Below are 13,255 nucleotides of genomic sequence, written 5' to 3'. Positions count from 1 at the left end.
TTACAGGGACATTTCAGGCTTGATTTGTTCAAGGATCTTTGACCTTGAGAATCCTCCATAGTCTTTCATGATCTGTTTAGTTTGCAGTGTTTTCCCTAGTGCCTCTTCCGTTCCTGAACCCTGCTTGGACATCTAGGATTTCTCTTTCCATGTATTGGAGTCTCGGTAGCAGAATTTTGAGCATAATATTGCTTGCGTAGGAGATTAGTGCTTTGGGCCTATAGTTGCTACAGTCTTTTGTGTCTTCTTTTTTGTGGATGGGGATGTATATTGATCATTTCCAATCTGTTGGCTATGGTTTGTTTTCCATGTCTGTTGACATATGAGTGGAAGAACTAGAAACAGGAGAAAGAGAAAAACCTGGTGAGGAGCAAGAAACACAACATCAAAAATGGAAGGGGAGGAGAGAGAGACTGGCCAATGAGACTGATTGGCCTGAACCTATATGAAAAGTGAAGCATTCCTCTTCGGCTCCCTGGAGGCTACTGCAGCTGGTTCGGCAAGTAAGGTGCCACTGTGCCAGGTAGGACAAGGACTGGTAAGGAAAACTATATGAACCTCTTTTGGATTTGATATGTAACACAAATAGTGATGTCCTCTGTCAAGTTGAATGAATCTGTGATTTGGATTTCTATCCTGACAAACGCCAATACTGTATATTGCAAAAACTAACATCTGAATTCCAAGCAATCGAGAAATACATAGAAAAGAAAAGATCAGAGATTTGAAATCTAAGGTCCAAAACACACTGCAGAAATAATCCAATATGAAATTGCTTTAATTGCCTTGGCTGAGTTCCAGGGAATCCTTGGAATTGTAGTTTGTTGTGGCACTAGAGCTTTCTAACAGAGAAAGCTAAATATCTCACAAAACTACAGTTCCCAGAATTCCCTAGCACTGAGCCAGGGCAGTCTCAAACTGGACTATTTCTGCAATGTGTTTTGGACCTAAAACAGAAGGAAAGTGATAGAGTTGTATCTAAGGGCTTCATTGGATTGGAGACAAAATTTGTGTCCACCTTTGGAATGTTATTAAAAACCTTGCAAGTGATGAAAAAGAGACTTCATATCACACTCAAGCAATGTATAATATTGTCTCCCCAAAGCAGCATGTTTGGCCCTGCCTGTGTGGTTTTCAAAAATAATTTAAACATTATTTTTAACATTATTTCTTCCAAACCCATTTTAATACGCAGGCTATGATTTGAAATTTAACAGGTTTCAGGTAGATGGTATGGTATTTTATAATTTCTAATGAGAACGGTTTCATAATAATAACTAGTTTGCCATTTTGAATGCCATTTTACAAGCTGTTGTGATAGGGCTTTGTCTTGGTAGGGGATAGATAAGTACTTTATAAAAGGTAAAGGTAAGGATAGTCCCTTGGCATGAATGTCTAGTCGTGACTGACTGTAGGGGGTGGTGTTCATCTCCCTTTCTAAGTCAAAGAGCCAGCGTTGTCTGAGGATTGCTCTAGTGGTCAAGTAGCCATGACTGCACCGAATGCTGTTACCTTCCCAATTAAGTGGTACCTATTTATCTACTTGCATTTGCATGCTTTCAAACTGCTAGGTTGGCAGAAGCTGGAACTAATGACAGGAGCTGACTCCATCTAGAACTGTCAATCTTCTGATCTTCTGATCATCAGAATTGGTGTCTTAACCACTAAGCCACCTATTAAATAAATAACGTATTTTTGAAAAGAGCCAATGTGTTGTAGTGGTTTGAGTGCTGGACTATGACTCTGGAGGTGAGGGTTGGAATCTCTGCTTGGCCATGGAAATACACTGGATGGCCTGGGGCAATTCACATTCTCTCAGCCTCAGAGGAGGACAAAGGCGAACCCACTCTCAACAAATCTTGCCAAAAAAGCAAAACAAAACAAAAACAAAACAAACCCAACTCCCTGACAGATTTGCCTTGGGGTGGTGATCGTTGGAAACGATTTGAAGGTTCAGAATAAAAAGCATTTTTGAAAAGGCAACTTAGCAAAACAAATCTTACAAAATGGCATACAATTTAAAAACATAATCATATCCTAAAAACAATACCATATAATTTTTTAAAAATCAATTTTGTTAAATGAATAAATAAAAAAAATAAATAATTTTAGAAGCTGAACTACATCTGCTTTCTTCACAGAGTCATTCCACTTCCAGAAAAGAGAAAGAAGAAGTGTAAAAAAATGCCATATATTAGAAAGAAATTCATTGAGATAATGGAAAAAGCAATGGAAGATGGTATAAAGATGACCCGAGAAGAAATTTTATTTACATATGATGGCATTGTATACCCTGCAACTCTTTGTAGCTCAGAGGTCTTCAAAGCTCTAGAGTCTTTTGAAGCAAGGAGTGATGATATCATTTTATCTGGGTATTGCAAATCTGGTGAGTTTTGTTTCTTTGAATATATATATATATATATATATATAGAGAGAGAGAGAGAGAGAGAGAGAGAGAGAGAGAGAGAGAGCATTCCATGATAAACTTGAATTGGAACTATTTTGAGAAGAATTACTAAATAATACAACTGACTAGAATCTGCGTATAGGAGAGACAAAGAAAAAATGAGAGAAAATGAATATCATTGCAATTATTTGAAAAAAGAGAGGAAAGTTAATGGTTGCTAGATTAACAAAGTCTCATCTTTTAAATATCTGGGTGTTGGATTACTGTTCTCTCTCTCTCTCTCTCTCTCTCTCTGTGTGTGTGTGTGTGTGTGTGTGTGTACTGCACAATTTTGATAACACAGTGCTAAAATGTCCTACATTTTGTAGTGCCTTGTCCTCGTTTGTGGTTATGACATATGGTCACCAAGTACATGTCCAGGTTAATCCTATGGGTGAAGAGTCAAACCTAGGCATCATTTTCAGTTAATGAAAATGTCCCTTTCATGAAATTTTCCTTCAGTCTCCAGATTTCTAGCACTGCTGAGAGAGATACTTTGAAAGTTGTTTGTGTCTAGAACTAAGTTTGTTCACATTACTTTTGTCATTCTGCCCACCTCTTTTCTTGGGATGCCAGAAATGTTTTTCTAAGTGTCTAAGAGAAGTTTGAAGTTACAGTAATGCTAGAGATTTGTAGAGAAAAAAAATCATTTAGAGGAGCAGAATTCTTATTTGAGGGGCAATATGCTCATTTCCCTTTGCTCCTCACATTCCCACAGTTAAACTCATGACCTGAAGTTTTATGAAGGAGTGGGCTTCATTGTGTAAAGTCACCCAGCATCTTAACATTTTATTGAATAACTGGTCAAGATTCCAGTCCATTTCATAAGGAGACCATGCCTGTGCACTTAATAGAGTGCTAAAAATAACAGCAAAGGTTTTGAAGATTGCATTAAGATTGAAAATTAGCCAACTGCTGAAGAAAATTATACTGTTGTTTCACAGATACAGACATAAATACAGAGACAAACAGTCACACAGAATGATGCTAGTTTGGTATGAATGTTATGTCAATAAAGTTGATTGATTTGAGCAAAACATATGTCTGAGTTAAATTATCTCTTGATATCTTTGCTTCATAACTTTGCCAATGGGCTACCACTTGGGGGAAATATATTATTTCTAGCTCTCTGACTCTTTTCCAGGTACGAACTGGGTTGGTCAGATTGTTACAGATTTAGTAATAACCTCTGCAAAGAAACATGAACCTCACAAGCTGAATGAGGAACTACTACTGTCAGAATTTCCCTATCTGGAAATTGGAGATCCTGGAAAGTATGAGGTGATCACTTGCAATGTGTACAGAAACCTGAAGAATTTTCCAAACCTAATTGTTAATGGATGATTATACAGACTCTTGTAGTTCTCCTTGTTCTTTAATCTCTCCTTCTTCTTCCTTTCCACCTCCAGGTAATCTCCATCCTTGCCTGTGCTGAATAAGAAGGTGTTATATGTTTATAGGCTTGTAATTTTTCTCATGTTAAACATACATTATTCTATTGCCTTATTAGCTGTCATTTCTTCCAGGTTATCAGGTCAATAATAAAGCATGGCTGGCAGTTACTGACCCATTATGGGTACACCAACATTCTGCACGTTGAGAGAGCAGACATCACCACCTACCCCACCCACAACTGTTGGTATTATTTCATAAGAATCCTAAATGTCAACCTAGAGCCTCATTCCCACTACCTTTTAAACTGGATCACCAATCGGTTTGAACCAATTCAAACGACCCTGGTTCCCACTTAATCCGAATCACTCAAGTGATTCCGAGGGGGGTGGCCATGCTCTCAACCCACTTAACCTGCATCTTTTTGATGCTGATTTTTTTCTACTTCTTTTTCAATAAATCGATTCCGTGCAAGTGTGAACCACAAGCAGATTGGAATAGATTCAAATTTCCCCTTCAGGCTACTGGAACTGAATAATTTTGAATCGATTCATTCATGAATGGGAACCACAAGGGGATTATTAAGATGCCAGAAAATGACAAAAAAATGTGATCGGGGCAAGTGTAGTGTAAACCACGATCCAATGTTGAATCAATCCTTTGATTTGGATTGCACACCGATTTATCTGTAAGTGGGAATGAACCTTAGGGAGATTATCACATGCAGCTTTTAAAGTGTGATTTCCACGGGAAGGAAGTGGCTTTAGCCATGGTGATGGTGATGAAACAGTGCTGCCTTTGACCCATAGCTTCCCCATCCCCTGCCCTTTCAATTCACAGGGGAAACTCATGAAGGAAATGGTAATTGCACAATGCCCTGGGTGCAAAAAAACCAGGAACAGGAAGAGAATGCAATGGGGGCAGCAGCCCCAGTTTTGCCAGTGAAAGAGAATGTGGTGATGGCTGCTGTAAAATCACTATGTTGCCTTTTTATTTTTCTGGCATGACAGCAGCAAGAAAGGGGTTGGTTTGAATAATCTCCTAGATTATAAAAATGAATTATTTTGAGGGCCTGATCCACCCATTGCTGTAGCATCACAGATAGCCAAAACTTGAGTCACATTCTGGTGTAAGAAGATTCTGATAACTGTATGATATTTGATAGCTAGAGATCAAGAAATAGAGATCTTTCTCTTGTCACAATCTATTGTGAGGGCTTCAGTGTCTCAATGCTGTGACTCCCTTAATATCAGACTGTTTCATAGATGGGCCTATTCACTGCTGATGAGGAAAAGCCCACCTCTCTCTGTCTGGGTGGGGATTCTATAATTTTTCCCCCTTAGATCCTTTTGGAAACTTCTAGTACAAAGAACCAGAGAGCCAGTGTGGTGCAGTGGTTTGAGCATTGGACTAGGACACTGGGAAACCAGGGTTCGAGCCCGGTTCGACCATGGAAAGCCGCTGGGTGACCCTGGGCAAGTCACAATTCCTCAACCTCACATTATGGCAATGGTGCTTCTGGCATTGTGCTTTGTATTTCTCATCTGGGAGCTTCTGAGACCAAATAAAAATTAAATTAAATTAATTTTTTTTTAAAAAAATAAAGAAATTGCAAGTCATTAACAAGGACCCACAAAGATAAGCTCCATGTTTTTATTTCTAAGTCACTTCTTTTCCATTTTTTTGTTTGTTTATTTTGTCTCTGAAAGAGGATGAAGGCCCATCCTTCCAGGAGAGTGATATTTACTCATCTCCGTGCTGATAAGCTTCCAAAGTCAGTCTTCAAGAACAAAGCCAAAGTGAGTAATCTTTTTAATTTACTATAATCAGAGGACTGGCCAAACAAAAGCAAAGCCACTCAATCAGATGGATTTATTTTTACTATTTATTATTATATTTATTTATATCCTGCTTTTTCTGCATTTCTCTGGTGTCTTAATCTATCAACTGTGACTACTTTTCTTATATATTTCAGTTTATGTCAAATATTTCCATACTTCTTGATATTAACAAATACCCAGAGAAATCATATAAACATCACCAACAATAAAATGAATAAAACACAAACATCCATAAGTAAGCAGTCAAATAGGAAGGATTTTCAGCAAGGAAACTTTAAATTAAAGGTACAGGAATCCTGAACACTCACAATAGGACACCGGAAAGGCTGGTGGGACAGCTCCAACCAAAGGGATGAGAAGAGAAAAGTGACCAATTGTCCAGAAATTGAAACTGAGGGAACAGGTCAGAAAACATTGGATTGCAATGATTTGACAATTCTGTTGATTTCCTCTCTATCAAAAATGAGGGAACATAAGATGCCAGTTCTAAATATAAGGTCTGGTATAAAACCAACTTGTATCTGACCTCTACAGTACATGCTTCCTAGGTCAGCTACCATTCACAGCCTGCTACAGTCAAGAACATGTGTGAGAACAGCATGGTCTGTGTAGTGTGCATGTGAGGAAAATATTCTGTAGGAAAAAAAACACGCACAAAGCGTCTTGCAGAAAAAGAAAACAACTGTTTTATGTGTAGGAAATGAATGAATTATGGATATGTTTTCCATGCACCATCCCTCTCTTTGGAAAATCATGACATAAGTTTCCCCAAAATGAATGGGTCAGCCATTCAGAGAATTAATCCAACCTGTTAAATGAGATTGTGGCCCCCAGCAGCTATTATTCAGCATTAAGCAGCTAGGACAAGATGCAAAAACAACATGAGACAAAAAATTGCAGTCATTCTAGGGATTGCTGTGGTGTGTGTGTGTGTGTGTGTGTGTGTATATACATATTTGAGAGATTTTGATGAAAATTGAAAAAATAAATTTTTATTTTGTCCATACTTCTATTGTATTAGCTAACACAATTAAAATGAAATTAGGGGATCTCAAGATATTCCTAAATAGATAGGTTGGGCCTGCCCTTTAAAATAGCTAAGTAGGTTGAATCTGCCCCTTACTCTTTATAACAATGGTTACGTCCAATTTGCATTGCATGGAAAATCCCTTAGTGCATGTTGTAGGTGATGATACTTCATGTGTGATTTATGTATCCTTGTCCTATGCATTAATAATCCACATAGTTTACATAGTTTGCAAATATTCATTGTTGTTCCCACTATGTCTCTCCTATTCAGTCAACAAATGTCAGAAATGAAGGAATTATAGTGTAAAGAGGAATGGGGATTGTTATTATCTCCAAATCTTTCTGAATTCTACCTCCCGGCATTCCTCATCATGTCTAGTGTGGTTAGGGTTGCTAGACGTTAGCTAATACAATACAATACAATACAATACAATACAATAGTTATTAGTTATTAGGTGTGCACAAGAGTGCAGTAATAGAATGTAGTGTTTAGAAATTTGTTTAAATAAATGATAATATATTTTAGAAGCCGCAATACCATCCACTTTTATTCATAATTCTCTCATTTTTGCTTTTTTGTTTAAGATCCTGCTGCTGGTTCGGAATCCAAAAGATGTTGCCGCATCTTTTTTCCATTTTTCAAACACGTTTGCTCCATACCCACCACATGCAACATTTGGACCATTCTTTGAAGCTTTAATGAAAGGAGAATGTAGGATTTCAGTTTGTCTATTCATGCCAATTGAATAATGATTGTAAGGAATGAAAACACAGATACATATATGAGAAAACCACAGTGACTATGAGTTTTATCACATTACAAAAGTTAGCCAACACAGCAATAGAGAAATGGCTTTCTGTTTACATCTCCACGTGCCCTTAAAGTATTTCTATTCTATTCACAAGGGTTGTTGTTGTTGCTATTAAATGCTCTTGAGTCAAACCCTATACATGGTGACCCTGTGGATGAAGTATCTCCAACACTTCCTGTCCTCCACTGCTCTGCTTAAATCCTATAAATGAAAGTACGTGACCTCCCTGATTGAGTCTTTCTGCCTGGCTTGCAGTCTTCCTATCTTTCTGCTGACTTATACATTTCATAGTATTACAGTATTTTATTTAGTGAGTCATACCTTCTCATGATGTGGCCTCAGTTTCACCATCTTGGCTTCCAGGGAGAGTTCAGCTTGATCTCTTCTAGGATCAATTTGTTTGTCTTTTTTGTTGTCCATGATATCCTCTGCACTCCTCTCCAGCACTGCATCTCAAATGAGTTGTTTCCTTTTTATTATTTCCTTCTGTTTCTCTCTATTGGTTATTACAGTAGTTTTCTTTACCCTTGCACACTAGTTCATGATTCTGGTTTTGTTCCTATCTTCCTTCTCTTTTGCTTCCTCTTTCCCTCCTTCTCTTCTTTGTAAGAGAAATGGTTGTAGAAGCATGCCTTTTTCTCATGGTAGAAAAATCTGTGTAGTCGAAGGCTTTCATGGCCGGCATCCATAGTTTTTTTTGTGGGTTTTTCAGGCTATGTGGCCATGTTCTAGAAGAATTTATTCCTGATGTTTCACCAGCATCTGTGGCTGGCATCTTCAGAGAATGCTTGCCTGGATACATATACTGTGTGAACCTGGGAAGGCAGGAGTGGTTTGCATGTGTATTGTTCTGTTGCAAATGGCAGGCCTCACTAGAAAAATCTGTTTGGCATAAACTTTATGATCATCTGCCTCTGGAGGAAGGAAGAAGCACTATGATGATGTCACGGAGAGAGGGTAAAAAGAAAGGCGCTGCTCTATTGCTGCATCTTGGCTTACTTTTGCAATGTGATAAGGCACTCATTCACTCTTATCTAGTGAACAGATATGAGAAATGAAGGGATTGTACAACAAGCAAGGGTGAAAATTGTTATGCTCTCCAGATGTTGTTGATTTTCATCTCCCAGCATTTCTCACCATTCGCTATCAGGGTTGGAGCTTCTAGGAATTGCAGTCATCCAATATCTGGAGAGCTAGAAGATCCCTACACCCTGTTTGTTTGTTTTTAAAATTATTTCATTTGGTTAGTGTGTACCTCTCCCAAGGCCCATCAGGGAAGAAGAACTGAGAATATCTAGAAATACAAACTCTTATCCAGCAGGTACTCAGAGATGTCCACAGATTCTGATATTTGTTCACTATAACAGAGAAGAGCAACTTTGCTCACATGAAACATTCCTCTTGACAAAGAAACACACAGAAAATGCAGGAATGATGTTACAAATGTTAGCTCTAGGTTACACATTTGTAATTGCAGTTGCGATTTCCAGTCAACCCATGCAAACCAGTATTTTTTTTTAAATGGTCTTATTTGCTGCCTCAGCAGCTACACACCTCATTCACATGCCCACTTGATGGTCTTGCATTCAACATTCTAAATGTGTTTTTGATCAGCTCAGACTTAATATCTTTCTGGAGAGGCAAGTATCTCTGCATTCCTAATTTTGATACTCAAATATAACCAATTGTTGCCTGTCTCAGTCAGTTAATAGAGTGTGCCCTTGTTATCCACTGGAGTTTGGTTCCAGGATCCCCCATGGATAACAAAATCTGTGGATGCTCAAGTCCCATTAAATATAATGGAAAAGGAAAATTGTGTCTCTAAATATAAAATAGAAAATCAAGGTTTGCTATTTGGAATTTATACTTTTTAAAAATATTTTCAAGCCATGGATTCTTGAATCTGTGGATAAAAAAACTGTGGATAAGGAGGGTTGACAGTACTATTACATTTCATTACCTCTTGGACATCAAACTACAAAGCACACACACACACACACACACACACACACACACACACACACACAATTTAGTTACATAATTGTTCTGCTGTGTTGAAAGAACTGTATATATAAAAATTCTAGTTCGACATTATGAAAAATGTTATCTTCAATTAATAATAACCACTAATAAAAAGAAAACCCATTGCAATCTGGAAACTGGGGATGTTTAGCCTGGAGAAGAGAAGGTTAAGGGGTGATATGATAGCTCTGTTTAAATACTTGAAAGGATGTCATATTGAGGAGGGAACAAGCTTGTTTTCTTCTGCTCCAGAGACTAGGACTTGGAGCAATGGATGCAAGCTACAGGAGAAGAGATTCCATCTCAACATTAGGAGGAACTTCCTGACAGTAAGGGCTGTTCGACAGTGGAACAAACTCCCTCGGAGTGTAGTGGAGTCTCCTTCCTTGGAGGTCATTAAGCAGAGGCTGGATGGCCATCTGTCAGGGATGCTTTGATTTAGGTTCCCTGCATGGCAGGGGGTTGGACTGGATGGCCCATCCAAGGGGGAAGTTGAGAGGTCTTTCGACCTGGGTCTGAGGTGTGGGGTGCTGCTGGTTTAGGTACTGGGTAGCCCCTTTGGGCTAGGCTGGTGTGGCTGCTGGGAACCCGGCGGGCATGGGATGGCAGACAGAAACTGGTCTCCCCCCCACAAAGTGACTCAGGATACACAGTGATCAAGCAGGACTTTAAAATAAAATGTTGTCTCTGATTACTGTTGCATGATTTCTGATTTCCACTAGTGCCTTGGGGATCCTATATTGACTATCTTTGTGTGTGGAACAAGTACATTGATGAAGAAATTGTCATGCCAATAACATATGAAGAACTGAAAGAGGTATGATCAATATTCTTAAGATTCTTTAAGATTTCCCACATTGATTCCTCACTGCAACCATGTAAGGAAAATTAAACTAAGAGGTAGTGATGAGCTCAAAGCCAGTGAGCTTCAGAGATGAGTAAAAATTAAATTTATCCTAATAATTAAAGGTGTAGAGTTTAAGTCTGTAGACACTGCCTACTCTGAAAATGTATATTTTAAAAAAGCTTTCCTGACAATTGCTGAAACAGTAACATCCCCTAAAAAGCAATGAAAATTTTGCTTGCTTTTATGTGTACCTTCTGTTTTGTAGCTTTTGCTGCAGCATTGGATCAGGAAAGGAGATGAAAGCATAAAATTGCAACAGAGGGTAAATGATAGCACCATTTCATGTCAAACAACCGTAAAGATCATTTGTGGTGCTAGAGGAGAACTCTGTGGACTGCCAAAAAAAGACAGATATATGGGTCCAAATGTGTGTCAAGCCTCAACTTTCCCTAAAGCCTGAACAGATGGACAGAAAAACCAAGTCAATCCTGGTTTTCCCCAAACCAATTGGAAACTCCATTGTCCACATGGCCCCCTCCAATGGAGGGCAGAACACCACACCATGCATCATCAAACTGTATCTCTTCACATTTCCCCCCACCTCTCTCCCATGTATGCACACCATCACATAACACACAAACCAAGACTGGAATTACCTTCCTATTCCTGTCCAGCTGCCATCCCATGCCCCATGATGTTTTACAATAATTCTTTGTGAAGGTACTAGAAAAAGAGTCAGAGTACATTACAAGTGGACAGACTCAGTCAAAGAAGCCACAGCTGCCATTAGTTTACATGAACTTAAAAAGGCTGTTAAGAAGGGGAAAAAGCATCCAGGAGGTATTTCATTCACAGGACCACCACAATTTGAAGCTGACTTAAAAATGGTTAACAACAACAAAGGGGCATCATCCAATCTGACATGGATTTTTTGAGCAGGGAGGATTCATGTTTTAAGCTACTATATTGGCCTAGCTCTCTGTTATGTTCTGGAAATTTGTCTACTAAGGCTTTGCTCAGTGCCAATATATACATTGTACTATAGTTTTAGGCAGTACTGCAGGCCATTGCTAGCAAACAAAGAAACAACCTCAAAGTAAAGCTCATGAAAATGCACTATCAATGCAGATTACACAAATGAAAGAAAAATTCAGTGTATTTCTAATTCTAATTCCTAAACAACCAATATTTCTTTGTTGGATACATGAGTTTACAAGAACCAGAGCTTTATTCAACATATAAATGTGCACTGATAAGACCAGTTCCTTTGTTTTTTCCTTACAGAACACAGCTTTAGGAGCTAAAAAGATTGCTAAATTCTTTGAACTGAACCTAAGTGAGGAAGACATTCAGGGTGTTGCAGAAAGGAGCACTTTCAAGACTATGAAAGACCATTCTAAAAAAACCCATGGAGAATTTGGTGATGTTCTTTTCCGTAAAGGTGTCATTTTCTTTTTCTTTTAATATATATGTATTAATAGGTTTCAAAATAAACACATACATACATAGAGTTTGACATAAATATACACAAAAACAGGAAACATAAACAGTAACAACATATATTACATAACCTATAACCCTCCCCCAATTAAGACTCCCTTCTTTTCTCTAATTGCCACTTAACCATATGTTCTAGTCTCTTCTACTCTTTAAGTAGAATAAAATGTCATCAAAAAGGAATGATCTGTGCACAATACTTTTTTTTACTTCTCTAGAAAACAATGGGAAGCCAACTATGCAAAGTGATATACAAATTCTGTGATAAAAGTTGGGTGATTATATGTATTTTACATCATGGCAATTGGCAATACAACATCCTGCAATCTTCTCTTCACTGATGTTAGAGATGTTATCACTCATTTTCACTTGCCAATTTACAGGCAGTGATTGGGATACTTGCCTACAAAAGGAGACATTTATTTATCACCTATATCCAGTCATATTTCAGACCTCCTGTATACATTTGCCTGCAAAAGCAAATATGTGGCTTCTATATCAGAAATGGAAAATCTTGGATACTTATATCCATGGTATTTATATATACAGTACAAATCTGTATATGTGTCTGCTTTCAGGTACCGTGAGAGACTGGAAGACACTTTTTAGTCAAGAGAACAACCAGGAAATGGACATGGCATTTAAAGAGCGTTTGGCAGGAACCAAAGTGGGAGAAATGATCAAGTATGATATTTACTGCAAGGCATGAAGCCTCAGGAAGAGATACTTTCTTGGAGTGAATTGAAAAAAAGATCTCACTTTGCCTCAATTTGAAATAAATATTTGGCTATAAAAGGGAACCAGCTTTCTAGAATAAAATTTCAATCAGTTCAATTTTGTCTTTATTAGAAACCTATAGGCTTAGATTGGATGTGACACTGAGCCAGAATGCTAAGGAAACCATCATTTCTTATTCTTAGGTCCCATGCTGATATGGACAGTGGCATCATTAGTCTTGGTTTTGGTAACTCATGATTGCACCTCCCATTTACCTTCTCCTGTACCAGACCACACACAAGCCTTAGTAATGTTTTTGTACTAATGTTATTCATAAATCATAATTCTTATATATCACTAGCAATGGTATGACATAAACAAGTAGAAAAATTAAATTATACCTTTAAGTTACAATATCATACACACAGCCTAAATCTATTCACATTTATATAGTTTTGTGTGGCTAAAGTGAAATTTTTATTGGAAAACAACAGAATTAAAAATAAAATCATTTAAGAAGTACATCAAAATTATATTTATTTTAATGTTAAACTTTACCATTACATGAGATACATTACTGGATCAGGTCTGATTATTACATAATCAATAATGACCCAAATAATGTAAAACATACTCATAAATGAAATAATGG

At 37.7% G+C, this 13,255-nt stretch overlaps 1 protein-coding gene across 1 annotated transcript; it reads left to right on the top strand.

Annotated features, from left to right (window-relative positions):
* Positions 1-277: 277 nt before the first annotated feature.
* On the top strand, positions 278-12,706 carry LOC149310908 (sulfotransferase 6B1-like). The gene is made up of 8 exons (XM_089528419.1): positions 278-523; positions 2,142-2,386; positions 3,591-3,727; positions 5,548-5,637; positions 7,294-7,420; positions 10,265-10,359; positions 11,674-11,830; positions 12,465-12,706. Exons 2-8 carry the CDS (start codon positions 2,185-2,187, stop codon positions 12,593-12,595), a joined length of 939 nt encoding a protein of 312 aa, XP_089384545.1. The 5' UTR covers positions 278-523; positions 2,142-2,184; the 3' UTR covers positions 12,596-12,706.
* The last annotated feature ends 549 nt before the right edge of the window (positions 12,707-13,255 follow it).

Source organism: Sceloporus occidentalis, unplaced genomic scaffold (assembly GCF_023333645.1).
Source record: "Sceloporus occidentalis isolate IW3139 unplaced genomic scaffold, rSceOcc1.0.p SCAF_6, whole genome shotgun sequence".
Taxonomy (NCBI): domain Eukaryota; kingdom Metazoa; phylum Chordata; class Lepidosauria; order Squamata; family Phrynosomatidae; genus Sceloporus; species Sceloporus occidentalis.
Note: the sequence above shows the minus strand (reverse complement) of the source record. Positions and strands in the feature narration are given on the sequence as shown.